A 21,981-nucleotide genomic window follows, 5' to 3' on the forward strand; every position below is an offset into this window, starting at 1 on the left:
TAATAATTTGTATGTGGTTCACACAAAAATTGAACTTTTGTGGGAAAAATCACATTTTCAAATTATAACTCAAAGCAGAGTATTTTTATGTCTTTATGTGCCTGATTATTCATTCATTAAGTAAAATGTGAATGTAAATTGCCATATAAAAAACATAAATGAGTTTCATCAATATGAAATTTATTTTGTTCATGAAAATAACTGTTTCCAATTTATTCATTAAAATTCTGATTTTAAACTAATTTAGTGAATGAAATCATTTATTTTGTCTAATTTTCTGTATAATAAAGTGTTTTTCTTACTGACCTAAATAATTTTTGTGTGTGTTCATAGGTGTGTAAACTAATGACTGACTTTATTCCCATACTTCACTCCATCCCTGCTGTGTTGAACATTCAGCCTCAGTGCAGCGTGTGAGAGGGGGTGTGGACGCGCAGAAGGGGTGGATCACGTGTTAATGTGTTTCTCTAAAGAGCCTCTGGAGCCATAAAGGGCTCGCTTTACCTGTCGTGCGCTCAGGCCGAACTGGTTGCCAGTCTTGTCGAAGTCTTTTCCTTCGATCTATTTGCGCGCCGGGCGAACACTCTGATTGGCTACAGAGGGAAACCAGCTCCGTCAGCCCACCCACCGCTGATTATAGGGACTCTTGCAGACTCAGTTTCCTTCCTTGCATTGAGTCTGGGACCTGGCCCCGGGTCTGAACGGCACACACAGAGCGCGCATCATGGCAGCTACCCACAGCGACTACAGAGGCTACCTGCGGAACACCGTCGACATGGAGGCAGGGCAGCACCGCTTCCACCAGGTGCAGCACTCGGAGCCCACTTACCGGCCGCTCCTATTCGGGACCCTCGCTGTTATGGGATTGCTTCAGGTGGCTTCCAGCGTGGCGATCTTATTACACCTCACAGGTTACCTGCAAGAGGTAGGCTCAATACGACACTGCGTGATCTGGTTTGGTGTGGTTTCTGATTGCCAGTGCGCAGTGAGAACGCTTTGCAAAGTCATTCAGCGCCGTCAGTATGTACGTTGGTTTACTCAAGCCTTGGTTCATTGTGCAAATATTTATCTACAAATATTGTCGACAATTCCCTACTAGGCAAGCGAGTTAACACAGAGCGTCAGTATTTGCGTAATTTAATAATGCCATAAAATGCCAGAAAAGTTTTCCAGCTCTATATAAAATTGGCAGCTTTTGTGCTCTTAGAAGTGAAGTAGGTGTAACTTTCAGAAGTTACAAAAAAAGAAGAGAAAAAAGCCTCAACATTTAGCCAGTTCTGCAGTTTTTGCGCGCAAAGGCACTCTTGGCTTCTCTTTGAAAGCGCTGCGCCTCGGCGGCAGGCAGTTAAAACACTTCTTTCCCTCGCTGTTAAAACAGTCTGACTGATAGATAGCATCTCAAGAACCCCTGCTTAAATTTTCCACGGAGATCAGTTGTTTCAGCGAGATATTTTCCAGCTCGATTCAAAGCGTGAATCCGTTTTGAAGTGATAACATCTTATGGTAGAGGCTCCGCTGCAAATACAAATGTCAGTTTTGCAAGATGTCTTGTTTGCAAAATACAGATGTTTTCACTTGAGACTCCGTGGCTGCAATTTTTCATGCGCTTGTTTACATGCCATGTGGGGGCTATATTTGTAATTTATATGTGTCATGAGCTATAAACTTTTGAGCATAAGCAGAACGTTTTTCAAGGACATTGGAGGAGAGAGAAAGTCTGGTAAAGTTCAAGGAAGACTTTGGATGTTCTAACTTGCTGCTGGGCTGACAGTCTGAGATAAGACATTGACAAGTCAGAGATACTATCAAAATACATACTGTATATCTTCACATGGGCCACTGCTTTTTCTCACGTCGTCTTCGCCGTCTTGTAGCCTGCCTGTCTGTGTTCTTGTAAAATAACATGTCACTCTGCCACTATTGTTTTTGTTACTTTGTGGCGGTTTTGGAGTCGAATAATTGTCATGTTTCAACAAGCCAAGAGAGCAGACCACATCTTCGCTCTGTCAGGATGCTTTAAGTTCACCTGGAGAGCATCTGTCTCGCTCTTTTTCTCTTTGCCTCCGTCTTTTTCTCTGTGTTTGTGTGTTAAATTTCTTTGGCTTGTCTTTGGCATAAACACATCACAGTGCGGTAGTAGCTATGTGCTGGATGTGAGCCAGGAGAAAAAAGAAAATGAAAAGGAGGGAGGCAAAGGAGTAAAAACACCAGACAGAAGATCAGACCAGAAAGAGACAATTTTTGATTTCATGGCTGTTATAATATTTGTGTATTTGGGGTTGAGTTGATGATGTGATGATAGGGATGCAGGGTTGGATCTTAAGAAGTGAATAAAGTGTTCCTCGAGTGCCCAGCACCATGAGATGTCTTTTGGTTGGTCAGAATTAAAGCTGTGGGTTTTTGGATTAACACGCAGCCTATTCCGAAGTGGATGACAGCTGCATACGGTTACACTTTTAGCGTGAGTCATTGGTTGTGTGCCGACTGGAGTCTGGCAACGGACCATCATCTGCCCTCAACACCTGTATGACTTCCTGGAGATGGAGAGGAGAGCTGGAATCTGCACAGTGTCGTGCCTACGTAGGAATGTGCTGATGGGTGCAGGTTTAAAAACGCTGTTGTGATTCAAACATCAGGGCTACGGTTTTATTGTTGTTGTTGTGTTTTTTTGTGTGCCGAGCTGCGTGCATGCATGAAAGCCCATGTGGCAAATTTTTAATGCATAAACACATGCGGAGACAACAGCCCTGCAGTGTCCAAATCACTTTGACTTTCGCCTGCTGCGGTGGAATGCAATGACATGCGGAAAATAACTCAACCACCGCTCCCACACACACACACACACACACGCATACACACACACACTCATAAAAACATCCAAAGTGAAATGCTGCTTGTCTTCCTGTAAGTTTTGTAAAATACTCCTCCCACACACACACCTGTCAGGGCATCATTACACATAGTGCTTGTCAGAGATGGCGTAACTGTGCGATGTATTTATTTTTTCATGACCCCTCTAACCTCTGCACCTCTGTCTGTTTCTGTCTCCAGGTAGATTTGTCCACAGCCCCACATCGGCCCATAGAGGTGAGTTTGACCCCTGGCTGACCTCAGACAAGACAACAACACAACACACCCTCTGCCTGGAGCACAGTCCACTCAGACACATTGCATTATAACAGCTTTCCTTCCTGCTATTCATCCCTGTGGTCTTTAGTATCATCATAGCCAGACTACTCCTGTTATTGATTAATAATCATCAGGGATGATTGCAGATTAAAGATTTAAATGAAGTTGCTCTTATCAGTTGTTGACATGTTGTTACTAAAGAAAAATTCTGGGGAAACAAAATCAGAGATAACAGGGCTAAAGATAATGTCTTTAAGAATGTTTCAAAGCGTATCAGGTATTTTCTGTTGATGGTGTCAAGGCGGGAGTATTGTACTTGTAATAACGTGGTTATGTTTTTAAAAGCGGCAAAAAATAAATAAGATAATTATCTACAGTTTTGTACTGACAGTAGTCACGACTTCCCCATGGGTGTGTTTTCAGTGCATACCACAGCTTTTGTAAAGCCAGTACCAAACCATACAGTACTAAAGGTGGCCACAGAGGCTGATGAGAGGTCAGACCACAGTGGGAAAAAGACCTTTCTGCCCTTGATATAGGGTCAAAAAAGCTTGTCATGTAGGATTTTTCCACAAGTTTGATTAATCACTTACTAACTCTGTGCACAGAGAGTGGAGTGGACTAGTTTACTACACAAGCTATTAGTGAGTCATTCATTGGCGTCAGTGGTTGCAGAGTGTCCCTCTGATGAACAGCAGTAGCATGAGAGAGTTATAAAATAGGAATTCTTAATTGTTGAAGTCATATTTTTTTTCTAATCCCTCTTTGGAAGTCACCGCCCGTTTTTTGGCACAGGTTTCGCTGAGTGAAAGCAAAAACCATCCAGGAAGTAAAACAACACAGACTAAAAGGGCTGCTTTGCTTCACTAGTGTTTGGTTTCCCATAATGCTTAAATTTCCTTTGAAATTATGTATTTGTGTTTGCCCTGGGTATCCCTGGTGGAGTACTTACACAAACCACCCAGCCTGTCTTGGACTGAGTAGCCCATTGTGTCGTTAGCCGTCGGCTGTTTCCCATGGAGTGCAGGGAGACGTGCTGGGAGCTTTATGAGGTGTCAGGGTGACAGGTCCACTTGGCCCACGCTGTGTTTTGTTAGGGTCAGCCCTGATACTGCTGGTGCTCTCTGCTGACAGTCCAGGGGATTTATTCGAGAGCAAGTCTCTGTGGACAGCTGTCAGCTCCGCGCTTCGACTTTGCTTTGTACTCTTTGATGTGAGACAGGATGTGCAGGCCTGGCCTACACCGGGATGGGGCTGTGGTCAGTGCGATCACGGGTGTGGTGAGAACACATGAATCAGACACGGTTCATGATTTGAATGTTTACAGTCTGTGGAGATCTGTACAACTGTGTTAGAGGGAGATCTGACCGATGCAGTATGAAACACAAGAAGACAATCTACTTTGGTGGCCAGGCTTTGAGTGAGAGGACTTTTGTTTCAGTGTAGTGTCTCAGAAACCACTCATCACCATAATAGAGACGTTGAATGATGTACAGTATGCGGTGCGTAGTTAAAAGCCTGAAGTGAAGCCTGCATGCACTGTGGTATTGCAGGGCCAAACATGCCCGCCCTAGCTGGATATTTCAAGGCAGACATTTCTCCTTCATGTAGCAACTCCTGGTGCAGCGTGGTTGACACCGTGCCGCACTTTAATTCTAGATCACACGGCAGATCAGAAAGCTGCCAGAGTGCTGCCACTTTCTGGTTAAAGAGGTATGACGTGGTCTCACCACAAATCAAGATATATCCCACAATGTAGAGCCAATTGGGAGCGCGTTCACAATTACTTTGTAGCCTTGGCAAGACATTGTTTACCCCTGTCTCATTCCAAGACAGTGCGCTAAAAACATGTTTGTGCAGCAAATTGTTTTCCCGAGGACAGACAGTGCTAATCTTAGTTTAAGAGCTGTGCAAATTTGTCTGGACTTGGGTTGGGAATAAATACTTCACAGTAATATTAATACAGCACAGGTGCAGTGTTGCAAAATCGTGTTAATGGTGTTGGTGGGACCGGTTTATTTGGATTGTGCAGCAGTGTTTGCTCTAAGAGCCGCTGTGTGTGGTTTTTAAGTTGGTATGTTTAAAAATTCTATCCATTACAACACTTTCAATTTCCCCGTTTTTTTTTTTTAGTTTTTGGCTCGGAGGTAGGATGAGATGATATTGCCAACATACCTCCGATTACTGAATAAAAGGAAATTACGCTGATATGATAAAACAAGTTAAAACCCCTTCAGGACACGACACTTCATCAGTTGAGTCTATATGATTTATTCACTGACATATTTGTATGTATCTATTGCACAAATGAATAAATGCACAATTTAGCACGGGCTCATGTTGTACTAATTTCATAAACAGTTTCATCCAAATTTATGCCTTTGCTAAAATACCACATTGTGATGATTGTGTGATTGTAGGTAGATGCAGAGGCAGATATTTTCATCTCGTGCCAGATGTGTAAGACAGTTGGCATCTCCGGTGCAGTAACTGTTTACTTGCTTGGAAACCATGTTTTCCTTCAGTGTATATGCTCTGTCTTGCCTGACAGAGGACAGCCCATCTTAGACTGTGGATGGCGACATCATCAACCTTGAAATAGAATCAGCACTCTGGGTTGAATTCAGTCCAAATACTATTTGTGCCAAATCCGTGAGAAGTGCAATCTGTCTGAAAGGTTACACTCACCAGGAGGCCTCCCTGTCACAGCCTCTGGCCCCAAGTACAACCGCAGCTTTAATAAGAAGTTATAAGGCTAGCCAAAAAGGATGGATAACACACACAGACATGCAGTCTGTTCACCTCATACACTTACAGCTTTAGATACACACACACACACACAATTTCATACAAGTAGACAGTTATTTAAAGAGACAGCAGAACACAGTTGTGGCGAAATATGTCAAAATGGTATTGTTGCTGTAAGGAAAAGTTTGTGGGGGCACTGATACTGAGGTACTGATGTGGGTGCAAGTTTAAAATTGAGTAATTTCTCAGAGTAGGATATCACGTACACACACACACAAGCTTTCATCATCAATCAGTATTTGCTAAATTAGCTTTTCCTGTTCTCTACAGGAGGTGCAGACGGAGCCGGTGCTGAACGCTCTGAGAGACACGAGGAAAAAAGGACGATGCAAAACTCCAAAAGAGAGTCTGCCATCCGCTCATCTACCAATCAGAGCGCATCAAGAGTACTATAAGAGTGAGTCCAGTCGAATTAATGTCCTATTATTTTTGCACTAGTAAAACAGATCTGTCATTCTGGCTTTATTACATTTATTATTTAGCTATATGTATTGTATTGTATTAACATTATCAGGAGCCAGTTGCACCAGCTCTTTGTATGTTTAAACTTAGACTAGTTATGATGTAAGTGTTTACTAAGTGTAGAGTGACACATCAGTAAATTAAAATTAGTTGCATCACATAAACCAGTTCATACATGCAGTTTAGTTGTCACTTAATATTCACAGCCAGTAACTGCCAGGCGTAACTGATGCGCAGCTAACTGAACTATCAGACAAAACTAATGTTAGCTTGCTAATAAAGTATATGACCTGAGGTCATATGATCAACATATCTGAGCTGACATTTGATAAAATGCTGTTTAATAATAATAATGTAAACTGGGAATATTTGAAATTACATTTCACAAAAATAACACAGCATACCTCAAATTATATAAGATCAGACTAAATGACCAAATAACTTAACCGAACAATCTGCTAGCCAATCAGATATTTCCTAGTTGTTCTAAACTGCACAAACACTAACTCTGAAAAATACACATTTCTCCATTTTTGTACTTACAAGCAAAACAAAGTAAAACATTTACAAAGGATTAGCAGTCAAATGTAATATATCATTTGACCATTTTTGGAAATTACGCGACAGCTTGTGATGCTACAGTTATTTCCTGTTTACATTGTTGATTCTTTTGATTGGACAGCACTACAGATGTTTCCTAGCAACCAATTTTCACATAACTTAAGTCTTTACTGTCTAAGAAATATTTCTTACTTTTAAATGGCACAATCCAATTTAGTAAGTCACTGGTTTTAAACTAGATAGTAGTTACTGAGAACTTAGGAAGTACTTTAAGCACAAAGTAATGAATAGCTCATGCAATCCAATACTGGACTCCATTTTTTTAGTTTGGTTTGGTTTACTATAAACCAAAGAAAATGAGTGGATGAGCCAAAACTTCTGCTATTTTATGCTGCTCTTTTCGCCACGCAGAGGGTGAGCCGAAACCCATCACCATTGACTGGGACGAGTTGCACGGATACCTCCACAAGTTGCGCTACCAGAAGGGAAAACTGCAGGTGATGGAGTCTGGTTTCTACTATATTTATGCTAAGACCTGCTTCCGCTACTACAAGTACGTATCAGAGGACAGCAGTCAGACCGGGGTCCCACCAGTGGATGTTAGCAACACCCAGCTCATCCAGTACGTCTACCATGAGAGCATCAAACAGAACAGCAAAGCTGCAGTGCTGATGAAGACGGGCAGCACCATGCGCTGGAACATCACAAGCTATAACATGTACTGCGCCCAGCAGGGCCGAGGGGTGCGGCTGGATGATGGAGACTACTTGTTTGTCAATGTGTCCAATGCTTGGATGCTGGACCCAGAGGGAGAAGGGACGTATTTTGGGGCCATAAAGTTGGGTAACTGAAATTTTAATATGTGGGGAGCGGACATGCTACTGAACATTAATGCCAAAGAACCACTGATAGTGATTTATAATTGTTATTTGTCAACAAAGGTTTTTTTTTTATTGTACATGTGTTGTTTTGTTAATTGCTCTTCACCAAATAGCCTTGGAGTCATTTATGAGAAAAACATGTCTTGCCATTCAGTCCAACAAAACCACACACAGCTCTCAACTTTATCCAAAATAGCACTGGATTTCTTTTTAGGTATTGTGGTTTATATTTGAAATATTGAATACAGATTGCAACAGTTTAGACTAAAGCATAGAAATGTGTGTATGCACTAATTAAACTAACCACAAGGGAGCAACTAAGGGGGTAAGTCTGTTGGCAAAAAGTTTAGTGAGAAAAGATTTGTGTAAATGTCCACAAAGAACATTGCAGTTGATAGAGCATCTGATTGTACTTAGCAGATAATCACAGCATAAAAATAACAAGACTCCCAGGCCTTCCTCTGAACCACGACAGCGAATGCATAAATGTTTTCTTGAAAGGTTTTGTAAGTGTGAACAAGGCAGGCAATGAGGCATTCTAGCAGTAAGTAACTCATCAGTATAATTTGCAATAAGCAGTTAAATTGTGATTTATTTCACCCTCAAAATCTCTAAGGGACCATTGAAACTTAATATGAAAGATTCACTTTGACTCTGACATTGTTTTTTCAAGCAACATAGCCAGTTTAAAAAAAGAAGGTCACGTGTATGTTCCAAAAACTCATTTGTTATCCAGTTTTCTGTCTTGAGTGGCCTGCTTCATTGAAGGCATTTACACGACAATGTCATTTTAAATTAAGGAGGAAATGACATCTGTTTGTTATGTTTATGACAATCAACATGCAGTGCAGATAGCTGGACTGTCTGACCTTTAATGACATGAAAAGACTCTTGTCTTCTTTAACTAGAGGAGCCAAATTGAGTTTGGTTCATCTTTAACTTAAACTTTGTTTTTCATTTGGCTCTTCAGTGAGGTAAATGGGAATATGCACTAAATATTTATTTATTAGTTATAGAAGTACAGAGACAGGTCATTGTTAAAGTGACCTTTCGACTGTAAAAATCATTTATATTTTATGTCTGTATGACATTCATTATGCAGCACTTAGAGGAAATAGTAGACACGCTTTTGTTATTAAAACACAGGGGCTTCATTTTAAATTCCATATTTATGTATCTTGATTTTGACAATTCTGTGTGCACTTGCCTAGCCAAAAGCAATATGGATATATTGTTTCTTCTTCAAGATTGTAGCATACCTGTAAAATCTTCGTCTGATTTCATCTGATAGATTTTTTTCCCATTCAGTGTTCTTTTTTATTTATGTTTGTGTATGTTTTAATAAAAAAAACTACTTTTGTAACAGTGTTTCATGTGTATTGACATTACCTGATACTGTTGATTGCAGTGAGGAGCATTAAACTTCACAGGATTAGATCACAGCCACCTAGCATGGTAACCTGATGAGCAGGCCACCCTGACTGTAATATTATTGCGATGTGCAATTTGATAATCTGTACAATCTTTGTAAAATTCAACACCGTTATGGCCAAAGAGTGAAGTCACGTCATTCTTTATCCCGCTGCAACCCTCGTCAGAACAGCCCACCAACTTATTACAGAGATACTGTAGGTTGTATAGAGAAACCGCCCACTGTTGCTGCAGAGCTGCTAACTCACAGCAGATACTTGGACCACAGCACAGAGCGACCTACAGAATAAACAAGAAACAGACTGCATGGGGTGGGAATAACGACGAGAATTTCATTACTTAACTGTTATGTGTGTAAGAAATTTTGATCATTGTGGTGATGGGTCTCCCATGAAGCCCCACGGCGTGTGCGAGAAACTGTTTCAATGTTAGACCCGCAGCCAAACAATTCCTCTATTGTCTGTACTTGGGCGTTCACCAGCATATGGCCAGAGAATGGCTGGGGTTCACACGTTTGTGCTGTACGCTGGGACCTCACACGGCTTTCAGCTCATTGTTCAAACGTTACTGAGAGTTTGAAATAAAATCTGGGGTTTGAGAAGAAATACTTGGCTGAGGTGCATTTGGTGTGGATTAGTTTTCGAGTTTTGACATGATTCCCTGTGCCAGATTTTCTGTAGTGTACAGCACTGATGGAGCCGACTGCAAAAATTTATATGTAATTGACTTTAATGAAATGTCTTCCGAAGAGTCATCATTTTTAAAGGGGAAGTGTTCACTTCTGACAAAACACTGGTGCCTAAAAGAAAGCTTTTTATAGCTCAACTTATGCAAAACATAAACATAACTCACAAACAAAACTACAGAACAGTCAAGCTGTGGTGTCCATAGGGCCACTGTGTTTCAGATATAAATAGCTGAAGCCATAAGATTAAACAATGGACTTCCGTAGTGTGCCACCCTTTTTGAAGTGACCTGATTTCTCAATTCTTGGCACTGATCAGAAACCATTAAAATGTGTTGTGTCAGTAAACTATGGAAAGCTTGGCATCCACTGTACACCCACCCTGAACAACGTACACACACTCAACACATACAGTACAATCACATTCATCAAGTTTCACTTGCTTGCTACACTCTGTGGTACATAAAATAGGCCCATTTGGCAAAAGTGGAGAACTTACTGACTTATTTTACTACTCACATATGTAAAAACACAAGGCCATGGCAATGAAAAGCAGTGGTCCAGTCCGTCAAAGCAGGCATGGATTTTATACTACAGGATATAAAATAGATTGCTGACTTGTATTTTTACTCCTGCCTACAGGTCCTCAGATGTTCCATGATGATCTGTTGCAGACGAGCTCCAGTGGAACATATGTGCAACTTTACTCATGTCTTCTACTTATTCAAGATTGGTTTTATGGTGCTGCATCTCATTCAGACATTATTTCAGAGTCCGCTCCCTGTGGCTCAGCGAAGACGCTATTGAAACAAAAAGTCATGTGTTGGAAAATATATCAGGGTGTTTTCCCCCAATAAGCAGCACCAGAGGCATCAATATAGAAGTTAATGCCATTAGCAAACTGTGGGTGCTTAGCTTTATGAGGCTTTGTGGTTTGGAGGAAATGGAGCTCTGAGGAGTCAGTTTTACCAAGCAGCTGGAGGGCTTTGTTATTTGCAGTCAGGTTGCTTAGTGTTTCGCACGCTTACACACTCGTGCTATCAATGTATAAATTTGTGCCCACACACACCAACAAACTCACATGCATACACAACCATCCTAGCCAACGTGCATACACACACTCCTGTGCTGAGTCAGCGTGGCCAGCTATTTTCACAAGCTGGGCCCTCGCCCTTTGTCTTCACCCCAATATAGCTCAGATGTTTCAGGCTTTTGATGTCTGACGTTTTTACCACTTGGCTAATGCTAACATTAGTGTTATTAAAACAATAACAGAGTGAGATTTACAGGCTACGCTGCAGACACATGGGCGTGAGATAGCAGGAGGGTTATTACTGTAACCAGGCCTTGTCATCTCATGCATGAGCTGTCGGCAAAGAGTGTGTGCCAGACTGTCTATGTCTGTGTGAAAGTGTGTAGGTTGTCAGCTATCAAGAGGTTATTGAATCAAACACATTGGCAAATTAATAAGTCAACTTCAAGATATCCTAAAGGGTCAGTTGGTGTAGGTACATGTAATGTAACCAAACCCATATCTCTCTGTCTCGTCTTTTCTTTGTCTCCCATCTATCAAATATCAGTGAAGCAAAATACAAATAAAGATTTACATGAATGATTTATCCAGCTTTGAACATCATAGTGACTCCTTTGACCTTGTCCCCTTTTGACCTGTCTCCAGCACCATGGAGAGCACATCTCGAATGCGATTTTCAATGCCTAAAAAGTATTTCACGATGAAGAAGAGAAGTACTCCACAATCTTTTTTAGGGTAATTTATTTTACGGCAATCTCGAACGTTACCGGTTATTCAAGATTAAAACATTCTGAAATACACCCAAAATGGCCTGAGAATGTGATACTTTTCAGCTCAAAATGAAGTAATGAACATTTTCAACCATTGTAGCAAATATACCCTGTAGCACGCTTACATTTTTGTCGGGGTTATGTGGACTGGAACTAGGTTCCACAGTCCACTGATTGTCCCATCTGTTCCAGTGAGCTGCTCTGTGGCCAACAGATTAGACTGTGGTCATAATGGAAAACTTCCAGCTGGGAATATTTGTTGCTAACTGTTTGGAAGGGTCAGTCAAAAGAATTTGTAAAAATGTGTGTCCCCATATTAGTTATTATAATGAGCCGTGATTAGCAGCAACATTCATCAACCTTAAGTGCTGAAAAAAGCACATTATTACATTGCTTCTCATAAACAAACACATCATGATGTTAAGAAATACACAATAGTCACTCCACTTTTGGCACACTAGATGACCCAGGAAAGCCAGCTGAGTGATGAGCCAACAGCTGGCCATCAGTGCTGAAACCAAAAGAAATATGTCTCTTCAGGAAGATTTAGGAATATTTCAAGGAAAGTGAAGAAAATTATACCATAGCTGATCATAATGTTATTTAAATTTGCTTAAAACCAGTAGTTTTCAAACATTTTCTGTCATGACCCTGCTTTGGAAGACAAAATCCCCCATTTGGAGGCAACCATACATGTATTTGCATAGACATGCAAATATGTGGTCTGTAGAAAACACTGCCCTGCCAAAGGCTAAAACTGACTAAAAGCTGCAGAGATGAGTGTTAATTCTCAGTGCTACAGTGATTAGATTCAATGTTAATGTCAAAAATATCAAGTGATGGGGATTTTATTGTCAGACCCATATCGACTCAAACCAATATTTAAAAAAATGTCAATTGTGGATCTGTTGATGAACACAATTAATACAAATCAACTAATGGTTATTTGTGCTATCTTGTAATTTTGGCCAACAAACAATTGTCAATTTTGAAGAATGGTTCCAAATCACCATTTTTTGGTATACAAAACAAATAATTGCAAATTGTTAAAATGCAAATGTTTTACTTTGTTTCTGTGGACGACTCTCAGGCAGGTTATTCCTAGGATCCACCAATTAACATCTTAGCAAACTATTAAAGTACTACTAAGTGAAGGGATTGCCAAATGTATTACAGTTTTTCCCGGGGCGAACATTAATGTGTGCACCAATTTATATGGCGATCCATCCAATAGTTGTTGAGACATTTCACTGGAAAAGTGAAAACCTTGACATGCTGATGGCACCAGAGGAAAAGTCAAGGAATCACTAATGTCAGTAGAAATCATCTGGGGACCATGAATGTCTGTATAAATATGTCACGGCAATCCAAGAGACAATAATGGAAATAAGTCCAGGACTTTATTGTTCTATCCCTGACAAAGTCTGGCATGTTGTAATTCATATATTATAGGTTGTCAATAAACCAAACCATCCAAAGCCCACAATACTCAATTGTGTGTGTGAGTATGCATATGTGGGTAAGTAAGTGAAAATTAGAAACAGACAGACAAAAAAGCAGAGAGATGTGCATTTGTCAGTATGATCTTTGTATATTCAGATGATTTTGTTGTTTATTTATGTATTAAAAATTGAAACATATTCTCCATTCCACTCATTTTGCATTTACTAATTTTCCTCATGGGGATTATCAAAGTTTTATGTAATACAATGTTTTTCTTTCAATTTTGATCGTATGCCTACAAATTCCCAATGCTTTCACTAAAACTGCAGTATTTAGGACTCTGGTTAGCCCAAAGATTTACACCCAGAGGAGGAGGGACTGTTAATAAAGTTAAAAACAGGAAAGACTGTGGTTAAACCTACGCTAATAGACACAGACAACACAGGCACAGGCAGACATACAGATGCATGCATCCGTGTAACCGCACTCAAGTACATGTCCAGTGCCTCATGCACACACACACACACACACACATGCACAGAGGGAATCCCCAGCCGAGTCATTCATGATCATGCAGCAGCAATCCTCAGTGTAAGCCTCGGATAAAGCATGCCAGATGGATCACGTAGCTCCCCTTAAGATGTGGTGACACCTGGACAGAGTCATAGGTAACACTGACTAATGCACTAATCCCCATGAGGACACCTGCAACTCAAAGCTCTCAGTAGAGTTAACAGACTATATTCTTTAGATATTCTTAAAATGAGTATATTGCTAACTATTGTATGTGTATGTTCTATCTGTCTATCAGTCAGTGGGTCTGATCTGTAATGCAGTGACGGCAGGGGCATTACTCAGACAAAGGGTTTGTGCCAGGGCAATGTCAACATATGAGAACTAAATCAGCAGAGGCTCCCAGACTTCCCAAACCACCAGCAACAACAAGCAACACACCCAGAATCGAGACTAGCTGGAATGTCATTCATATGGTCCTCATTTCATCCCTCTCTCCCTTCCTCCAGTAGTTTTTCCATCCTATGTCTATGAAATAGATTGGTTGTTGTTGGTTGGCTGGCTGACTTGTTGACTGAATGGCTGGTTGATGGGCTGCTTGTCAGGGGCTCGTTGGCTTGTCAGATGGTCAGTGTTAGTTGACTTTCTGACAAGTCATTGGCAGCAGCTGTCAAATATTTTCATAACCAAGTATTTAACCGATTTATCTAGTGATTGATAAGTGAATCTGATAAGAATAAAATAATGCAATGTATGAAACATAATTTATTCATTCACAATTGCACAAGCTTAAAAACTTGACCTAGATGTGGATATTGTTGTAAGTATTGGCATGCAGCTGTTTAAGCAGCTGTTACTTAGACTATGAGTAATAACTAACTTTGTGTTAGCCAAACTGAGATACCCATTTGTGATCTAAACACCCACTGACAGAATTTGAAGGGGGTGGGGGGCAGAGCTTTCTTTGTGGACACTCACATTGGGATCACCACACCCAGCTTGGTGTTACTGGCCTTTACAACTTTACAACAACATAGTGTTCTGTCTAACGGCATGAATATCAATTCAGTACCAAGGAAAGCACGCACCATTTAACTGAATTTATCAGTAAACAGGATTTTACTTTGTACAACCAGCTACAAAAAATATCCTCATGGTCAACAAATGGATTTCAGAATGAATAACATCAGCAATATTGCCAGTTTATCCTTAAAGGTAAGATTAATGTCACAGTTCGCAGCCACAAATCTACACAAATTTATCCATTTTAACTTACCTAGCTTTGTGTTTCTCAGTGATGGTTCTCCAAGGTAATTTACTCCAAACAACAAACTACAACTTAATGTCCAGTCGTAGATGTTTTCTATTTCACACTGGCAAAACTGCCAGTGATGCCGAAAAATTAGACAGAAAAACCGACCCCCGTATTAATTTAGCCCTCAAAACTTAGCCTACTAAACTCCTCAATCTTAGGTGTTTAGTATGGTAGCCAGAGATCCCTTAATTTGTCCATTAACTTGAAAAGGAGGAAAACCCAAACTGATTATTTGAAAAGCCCTTAATTTACTAAAAAATATTAAGGGGTTATCATTTTAAGTAGTTATTAAGGGGTTCTTAAAAGGCAAAAACTACACCCCTTAATTATCAAATTAAGTAGCTTTTAAGGGGTACATGACTTTTCCTTAATTTAGGAGAGCAGACAAGTTGATACACCAATCATAGACTGGGGTTTTGGTTTTCTTCTCTCTTTGATAACGGCTATATAAATGACTAGATCGTATCTCCACAGCAGCTCCCGTCTTTCAGACTGCTGCTAGTGACTTTGTGAGCTATTGTCAGATATCGTCACATTGTGTTTCCTCACCAGTTCTCAGTTGCTAAAGGGTGTGGTGGAAATACCAAGGGGAAATACAACATCGTACAAACCAAAGTGATAGAAACTTGACCTAGTAACTTTGTGTTAGCCAAACTGAGATACCCATTTGTGACCTAAACACTCTGACAGGCCCACTGACAGAATTTGGGGGGGGGGCGGGGGGGGGGCAGAGCTTTCTTTGTGGACACCCACATTGGGATCACCACACCCAGCTTGGTGTTTCTGGCCTTTACAACTAGTTTACCACTGTGAAATTAGAGGCCATGCAAGGCAATAATCCACATAGTAATCTGTCTAACGGCATGAACATCACTTCAGTACCAAGGAAAGCATGCATCAGTTCTCATTTGCTAAAGGGTGTGGGGGAATTACAAAGGGGAAATACAACATCCTACAAACCAAAGTGATAGAAACTTGACCTAGATGTGTATATGGTGGAAATAATTTCCACTGTGGGGGAGTTTGCTGTGAAATTGAAATCTGGTAAGTACAGATTTACAGTTCATGGTAACTAAAAGATAGCAGTTAAGGTAAGCTATTGCTATAAACTGTATAATTAGCATGCCTAAGTTAGCATAACAAACATTTACAGCTCCCAACAACAAGTATAAATTCATGTGTTAGTACCTTATTACATCCATGATTCATCCTAAATAATGGACACATCAATTAACCATAATGCTAACTTAGCTAACGCCATCAACTGGGTCTGAGTTACTGAGCCAAGACGAAGTTGATAATGCTATGTTAGCTAAGTGGATAATGTTAGAATAGTAAACAGGTAAGCTTTCTGGTATGTTTTAGTTGCGCGGTTGTTTATTTGTCTTAAGTTAGACATATTGAAAGTTTTTTTTAAATCGATTTTTACTAAAAGGAAAATTGGATCCAAAGCAAAGCAGCACAGGTGTCAGCTTGATGAATTAAGCTCCAAGCAATCATCAGTGAGTTATGATAAATTTGACTTGTTTGTGTATTTGATTTTTCTAGTGTCATTAATCTTCCTGTGTATGTGATGATTTTTTTTTCCACATTCCTACATACTATAATGTAGGAACAGAAAGATATTTTAAGAGATTTGTATTCCAAACAATATTCATGTATTTATGCCTCAAATTTGGGATATATTAATGGGTAAATTAATTAATGGGTAAATGGATTTCATTATATTAAGGTATTTTTAATGGATTAAATGCACAGTTCAAGGGGTAAAAACATAGAAAATAACATTACATGTACCCCTTAATTTGTACCTTAAAAAGGACCTTAACTTTTTAAATGCAGGTGCAAATTCAGGAATTCACACCAAAAACGTGGAAAATTAAAAGATGAATTGGACTGAAATAAATGAAGGAATTTTCAATGGATTATTTGCACAGTTTAAGTGGTTTCTAAAGGGAGAAAAAACTTATCTAAAAAAACTTAAAACTGACCTAGAACCTCCAAAACCATCTCTGTATTTTCACCTTAATAAAAGAGGTTTTTACATGGTTTTTTCCATTTTAAGCACCCCCACTCTCCCTTATAAGCCCTTTAAACTGTGTAATTATTGATTAATTATCCTCTTAAATCTCTTTAAAAATACATTAATTCCATAATTAGTTATGGGTAAATTAACAGAATTTTAAGGTAAAAAATTAAGGGATTTGGTTTCATGGTGAATCCTGCTGGCACTAATTCTAAACAGGACACAGATCCAATGTATTCTGCATATTGTAACCTTCTCATTGACATCAAACTACATTAATTATAAAATTAAGCACTTTTTAAAAAATCTTTTCACTCAGTGTTTTACAATTGATTTAAAAAACTAAATTACCAAGTCCACCAAAACAGCAAAGCAAAAATGACGGTCAACGGGCCCATTCTGAATTATGTAGTAACATAATTGTGTTGAGATCTCAAATACAGCTAAGCTAGCCATAGCTAAATACTAGCCAATGCTAATTTAGTGGCACGGCCAAATTTAAATGAGCCCAAACCTTTGATAGTTTCTAGCATCTTTGAACTCTTCCCTGTTTTCTGTTTACTTTTAATTTTATTCCTTTAACTCCTGCAGTAAATACAGGGAAAAGGGCTCAGCTCTTAGTGCTACACTAAATATTTTCTGTTCAGTGGTCCACTGTATTCGATGATGAAACAAAGCTTCCAGGCTTTTGATTCAAGAATTTTTATTACTTCTATTACTTGAATTCCTCAAGTAATTGTTGAAGCGTGGCTTTTGGCAGTTTCATCAGTGTGTCAGTAATTTGTTTGACTGATTTGTTGATAATAGGCTCATTAGCTCACTGACTGGCTTCAGTTCACTGATTAGTCCTTTGGATCATTGTTTATGTGACTGGTTGGCTGATTGCTTGATTGGCCAGTGGGCTGTGGTGAAATGGTCATGGCTATCCTCCAACTGGCTATGGAGACAACAAGATTGTAATTCATGAAGGAGATTTCAGTAGTTACATGCGTCATGCTTTCTTTAGGACTGTATTTAAAAGAGTGAGTAGTCGCTTGGAGCCAAACAGTAAATGAGGATTATCTCCTACAGTATCTCAGAGGCTGTTTATATTTGGTTTAAAAATGCGTTCCGGAGATCTGAACATGTGTCTGCAAGGTGTCCAGCTGATCACTTGTGTTCAGATTTCCTCACAGCTTATACACAGTTATTACGTCAGTCTGTCGCTAAACAAGTGCCAGATTTGTTTCACACAGGCTAGCTAAGAAAACAAAAATGTTTCAAGAACTCTATATACATGTACAGGGTATTCCAACTGTTGAGATTGGCAGGACAAAGTCATTTGGCATTGTAGCTGTCATCAAAACAACCACCATGTCCTGCATTGTTGACATATTTTCCTGTTACGTACTTGTCAGGGATGCATCAGGACGCATTAGCATTTGCACTGCAAAAGATATGTGGTCAAATGCCTCCTAGACCACCTCGGCAAGTGGTTTGAATGATTGGATCATAATGCATCTTGGTGATCCTTTAGCACTGTCCACTTATGATCCGATTGCCCAAGATGCATTTTAAAACCGAGTGTAAACACAGAGGAGCAAAACAAGTTAGGTGGAAGACAGTGTTTTAAATTGTGACCACAGGCAACTAAGCAACATGTTTCACTTTCCATAACACAACTGACAAAATTTCCCCTTTACACTGAAATGGAAGTCAATATCATGGTTGGTGATCTTTCTCTTACTCTTTGTCAAACTAGGCCAATGTCAGCTGCATTACATTGCATAAGATTTGATCTTTATCTTTATCTCGATTCTACAAAACACATATTCTGATTAGAGCAGCAGTTTTGTATCAGGATGGCCTTGATGCGACCACACAGCACAGCCTAACCACCGAGATGTAGCACTACCAGGAAGGCCCTCAGCCTCAGCCACATTCTCTGTCTGTCAGATCCACATGGCTTTATACTGTATCTATAATCTCATGTCATTAAAACTGCTCCCACTGGTTTTCCCCCTGTGCAGCACTGTGAACTCATAGCCTGTCAGCGAATATTTGGACTGTCGGCTGTTTGGGCACATCAGGAGATGAATTCTCTTATTACATTGTGGACAATGAGAAGGGACATTCAGCCAAAGATCTGTCTGTGGCGTGGTAGGCTCTTCCTCACAAATACGGTGTGATGGTGGAGCAATGTATGGTAATAGCTTGACAAACCATTTAGGTCCAATAATTATACTTAAGGTTGAAAGAGACCAGAAATATAAGTCAAACTTTTGTTAGACACTTAAAGCTTGTATGTGAGTTGTCACCTTTGGCATAGAATTTCATTTTCTTGAAAGCGCAGGGAACATAACAGGTTAATCAGGTTTATAAAAGAGAAACCTGCGGTTGGAAATGGTCTTGGAACAAGATCAGGAATGATGAGCCATCAGGAAACATTAGGCGGCAAAGACTGCAGCACTGTTACACAAACTCCAACTAAACAAGCCAAGATTCATTGCATTCAGCTACTAAAGCAATGCTTGTCTTGGCGCAGTTGTACCTTATGTTAAAGTCCTTGTTAATAATTATTTTGTTCTGAAATAAACCTGATAAACCTGTCACAGAGTCTTTTTTCAGTCCTGGCAGTGCATGCAGAGAGGTGAAATTCTTTAAAGTGATGATCTTTTTAACAACAAAAACATTTATTATTGTGAGGGCATCTCAAAATAGACTAAAATAAAAAATAAAATCAAATTCAATCAGTGAAGAAACAGAAAGTAGTCAAATAATTATTGTGACAATTAATATAACAGAGATCAATAGCTCTGTTCATGTTCTAATAATAATGAACAAATATTGCTGCTAAGAGTGATGTGCTAAAAAGGAAGTGCTAAATGTACAGAGAAGACCAATATATACAGAGTTCAAATAGTTCACGTCATCAAATAAGCTTTAAGCGTAAATTAAAGGGAACTCAACTGCCTAGAAAGGCATGAAAAGCATAGTGTGCTACACATTGCTATGCTGTTACTTCAGGTCATTTTCCTGGAAACAGACCTGCACTTCGTAAACTGAAATTGGTGAATTATCTACAAATGATATTTGTTTACTTCTGTGATAAGTGGAGATGACCTCTATCTTACATTTTTATCATCTGAAAGTAAATATTACTTAAGAGATTTGGGATGACTGTTACAAATACACTATAGCACTGTGCTGAATCTTAAGCTGTAAAACTTCAATGAGAAACTCAGAGCAGTTAGGATCTTACCTCTTTAGCTGCACACAACCCACGTGTGTTGCTTCTCAGTCCTTTTGTCCCCTTCAGATACATGGAAAGGAATGCGATGCTCAGTTTCCTGCAGACTATGAGGCAAGATCCTCTTAAAGGTCAACTTCTGGCTGCCTGTAAATTCATCATTGTGGGTTTCTGGCTTGTTTTAAAATGCCACAAAATTAATGTTTAAAACATATGCAAGGCAGTCCAGGAACACGCTTAACCATACTATACTATATACTAGTTCTACATTATTTTATTTCATGCATACCAATTCAGTAAGTGAAATCTTGTCTGACTCATTAATTGTGCAATTTAATCAGTACTGAAAGTGGAACTATGTAATTTTAATTGAACAGCAGCCACTGTGGCCACCAGTGGCGACTAGATCATGTCACAATTTCTCTTCATTTTCAAAGATTCTCTAGTTGCTTTAAAAACATCATCATTACACACCCAGACCATGAGAGTGCACACCTGCACCTAATTGTGCATATAAGCTTATTTCCCAAAATGTTAAACCATTCTTTTAAGCAATAAGACATGTCCTAGCTCAGTTCAACACACTCTAGTATGACCAGTAGCTTATGCTGGCCAATGTAAACTAATTTTAGCAAACTCGATAGCTTGATATATTTGTGTATGCTTAGGGATGTCAATATATTTTTGACTGGCTACGCATGTTGGACTATAGGTTAATTTGCATGCTAGGGTTGGGTACTGAAGAAATTATTATTCAATTTAGATCAATCGGTACCAAATTTCAGTACCTTGTGGCACTGAGAGTGAGCGCAGCCCCGAAATAAGTTTTAAAAACACACATTTACCGACTCAAGCGTCTCACACGGAGGCTCTGACACTGACAGGAGCACCAACTCACAGATACAAAGAGATGTGACGGATCCATTTTACCAACCTGCGCAGCAGCCAGCAGCTAGTTAACATGGCTAGCATAGCCGTGCCATGCTGTGTGTAGCCCATAGACTTATAAAAATAACATGTAGCCGTGTCTCCGGTTTAACAGGACTGTACTGGGCAGGTGACAGGTGTGTTTACGGTGTTTGTGTGCTCTGAAAGACTTGGTGGTGACAGTGCAGATATAAAGTCACACAGCTGACAGACTGTTAGCCTAGCATGCTAATCCTATGGTTTATCTGTAATAACAACATAGGTGTTCACCCAGGCCATCACCCAGTTGGTGTGCCGAAAGAGCTAGTTTGGTACTGCAAGCCCGAGTATGTTATGCCATCGAGAGCTACTGTGACTAAACACATTGAAAACAATTTGAGGTGAAGTAGGATGTGCTAAATGTCAAGCTAACCAGGGCAGACAAGCTAGCTCTGACCACCGACTGCTGAACAGCTCTCACAAATGAAAACAACATCACAACTTTTCTTCTTTTTTTTCAGTGTGTTGAGAGCAAAATTAACTGAAACTGACATCCCTAGTCACAATTTATTTTAACATGTCACAGATTTAAAAAACTGGTCACCAAAGTAAGACATGTAGTAAACGCACACATCAGGGTTTGCGCCAGTATATTGCAAGCCGGCGGCCCACCGGGCTTGAGTTCACCCTCTGCTTTTACTTTTTTTTTTATTTTTTTTTTTTAAGTATTTTAAGATGTTTTCTAAACTAAAATGTGTTATACAAGTAGGGTAGCTCCTTTAAGGCATG

General features: G+C 39.6%; 1 protein-coding gene across 1 annotated transcript; it reads left to right on the forward strand.

The window, feature by feature from the left end:
• Window positions 1-464: 464 nt before the first annotated feature.
• tnfsf11 (TNF superfamily member 11) lies at window positions 465-9,209 on the forward strand. Its single transcript, XM_067604164.1, has 4 exons — window positions 465-925; window positions 3,052-3,087; window positions 6,208-6,334; window positions 7,372-9,209. The coding sequence occupies exons 1-4, from the start codon at window positions 725-727 to the stop codon at window positions 7,809-7,811; spliced, it is 804 nt and encodes a 267-aa protein (XP_067460265.1). The 5' UTR covers window positions 465-724; the 3' UTR covers window positions 7,812-9,209.
• Window positions 9,210-21,981: the final 12,772 nt, after the last annotated feature.

Source organism: Thunnus thynnus, chromosome 11, assembly GCF_963924715.1.
Source record: "Thunnus thynnus chromosome 11, fThuThy2.1, whole genome shotgun sequence".
Classification (NCBI taxonomy): Eukaryota; Metazoa; Chordata; class Actinopteri; order Scombriformes; family Scombridae; genus Thunnus; species Thunnus thynnus.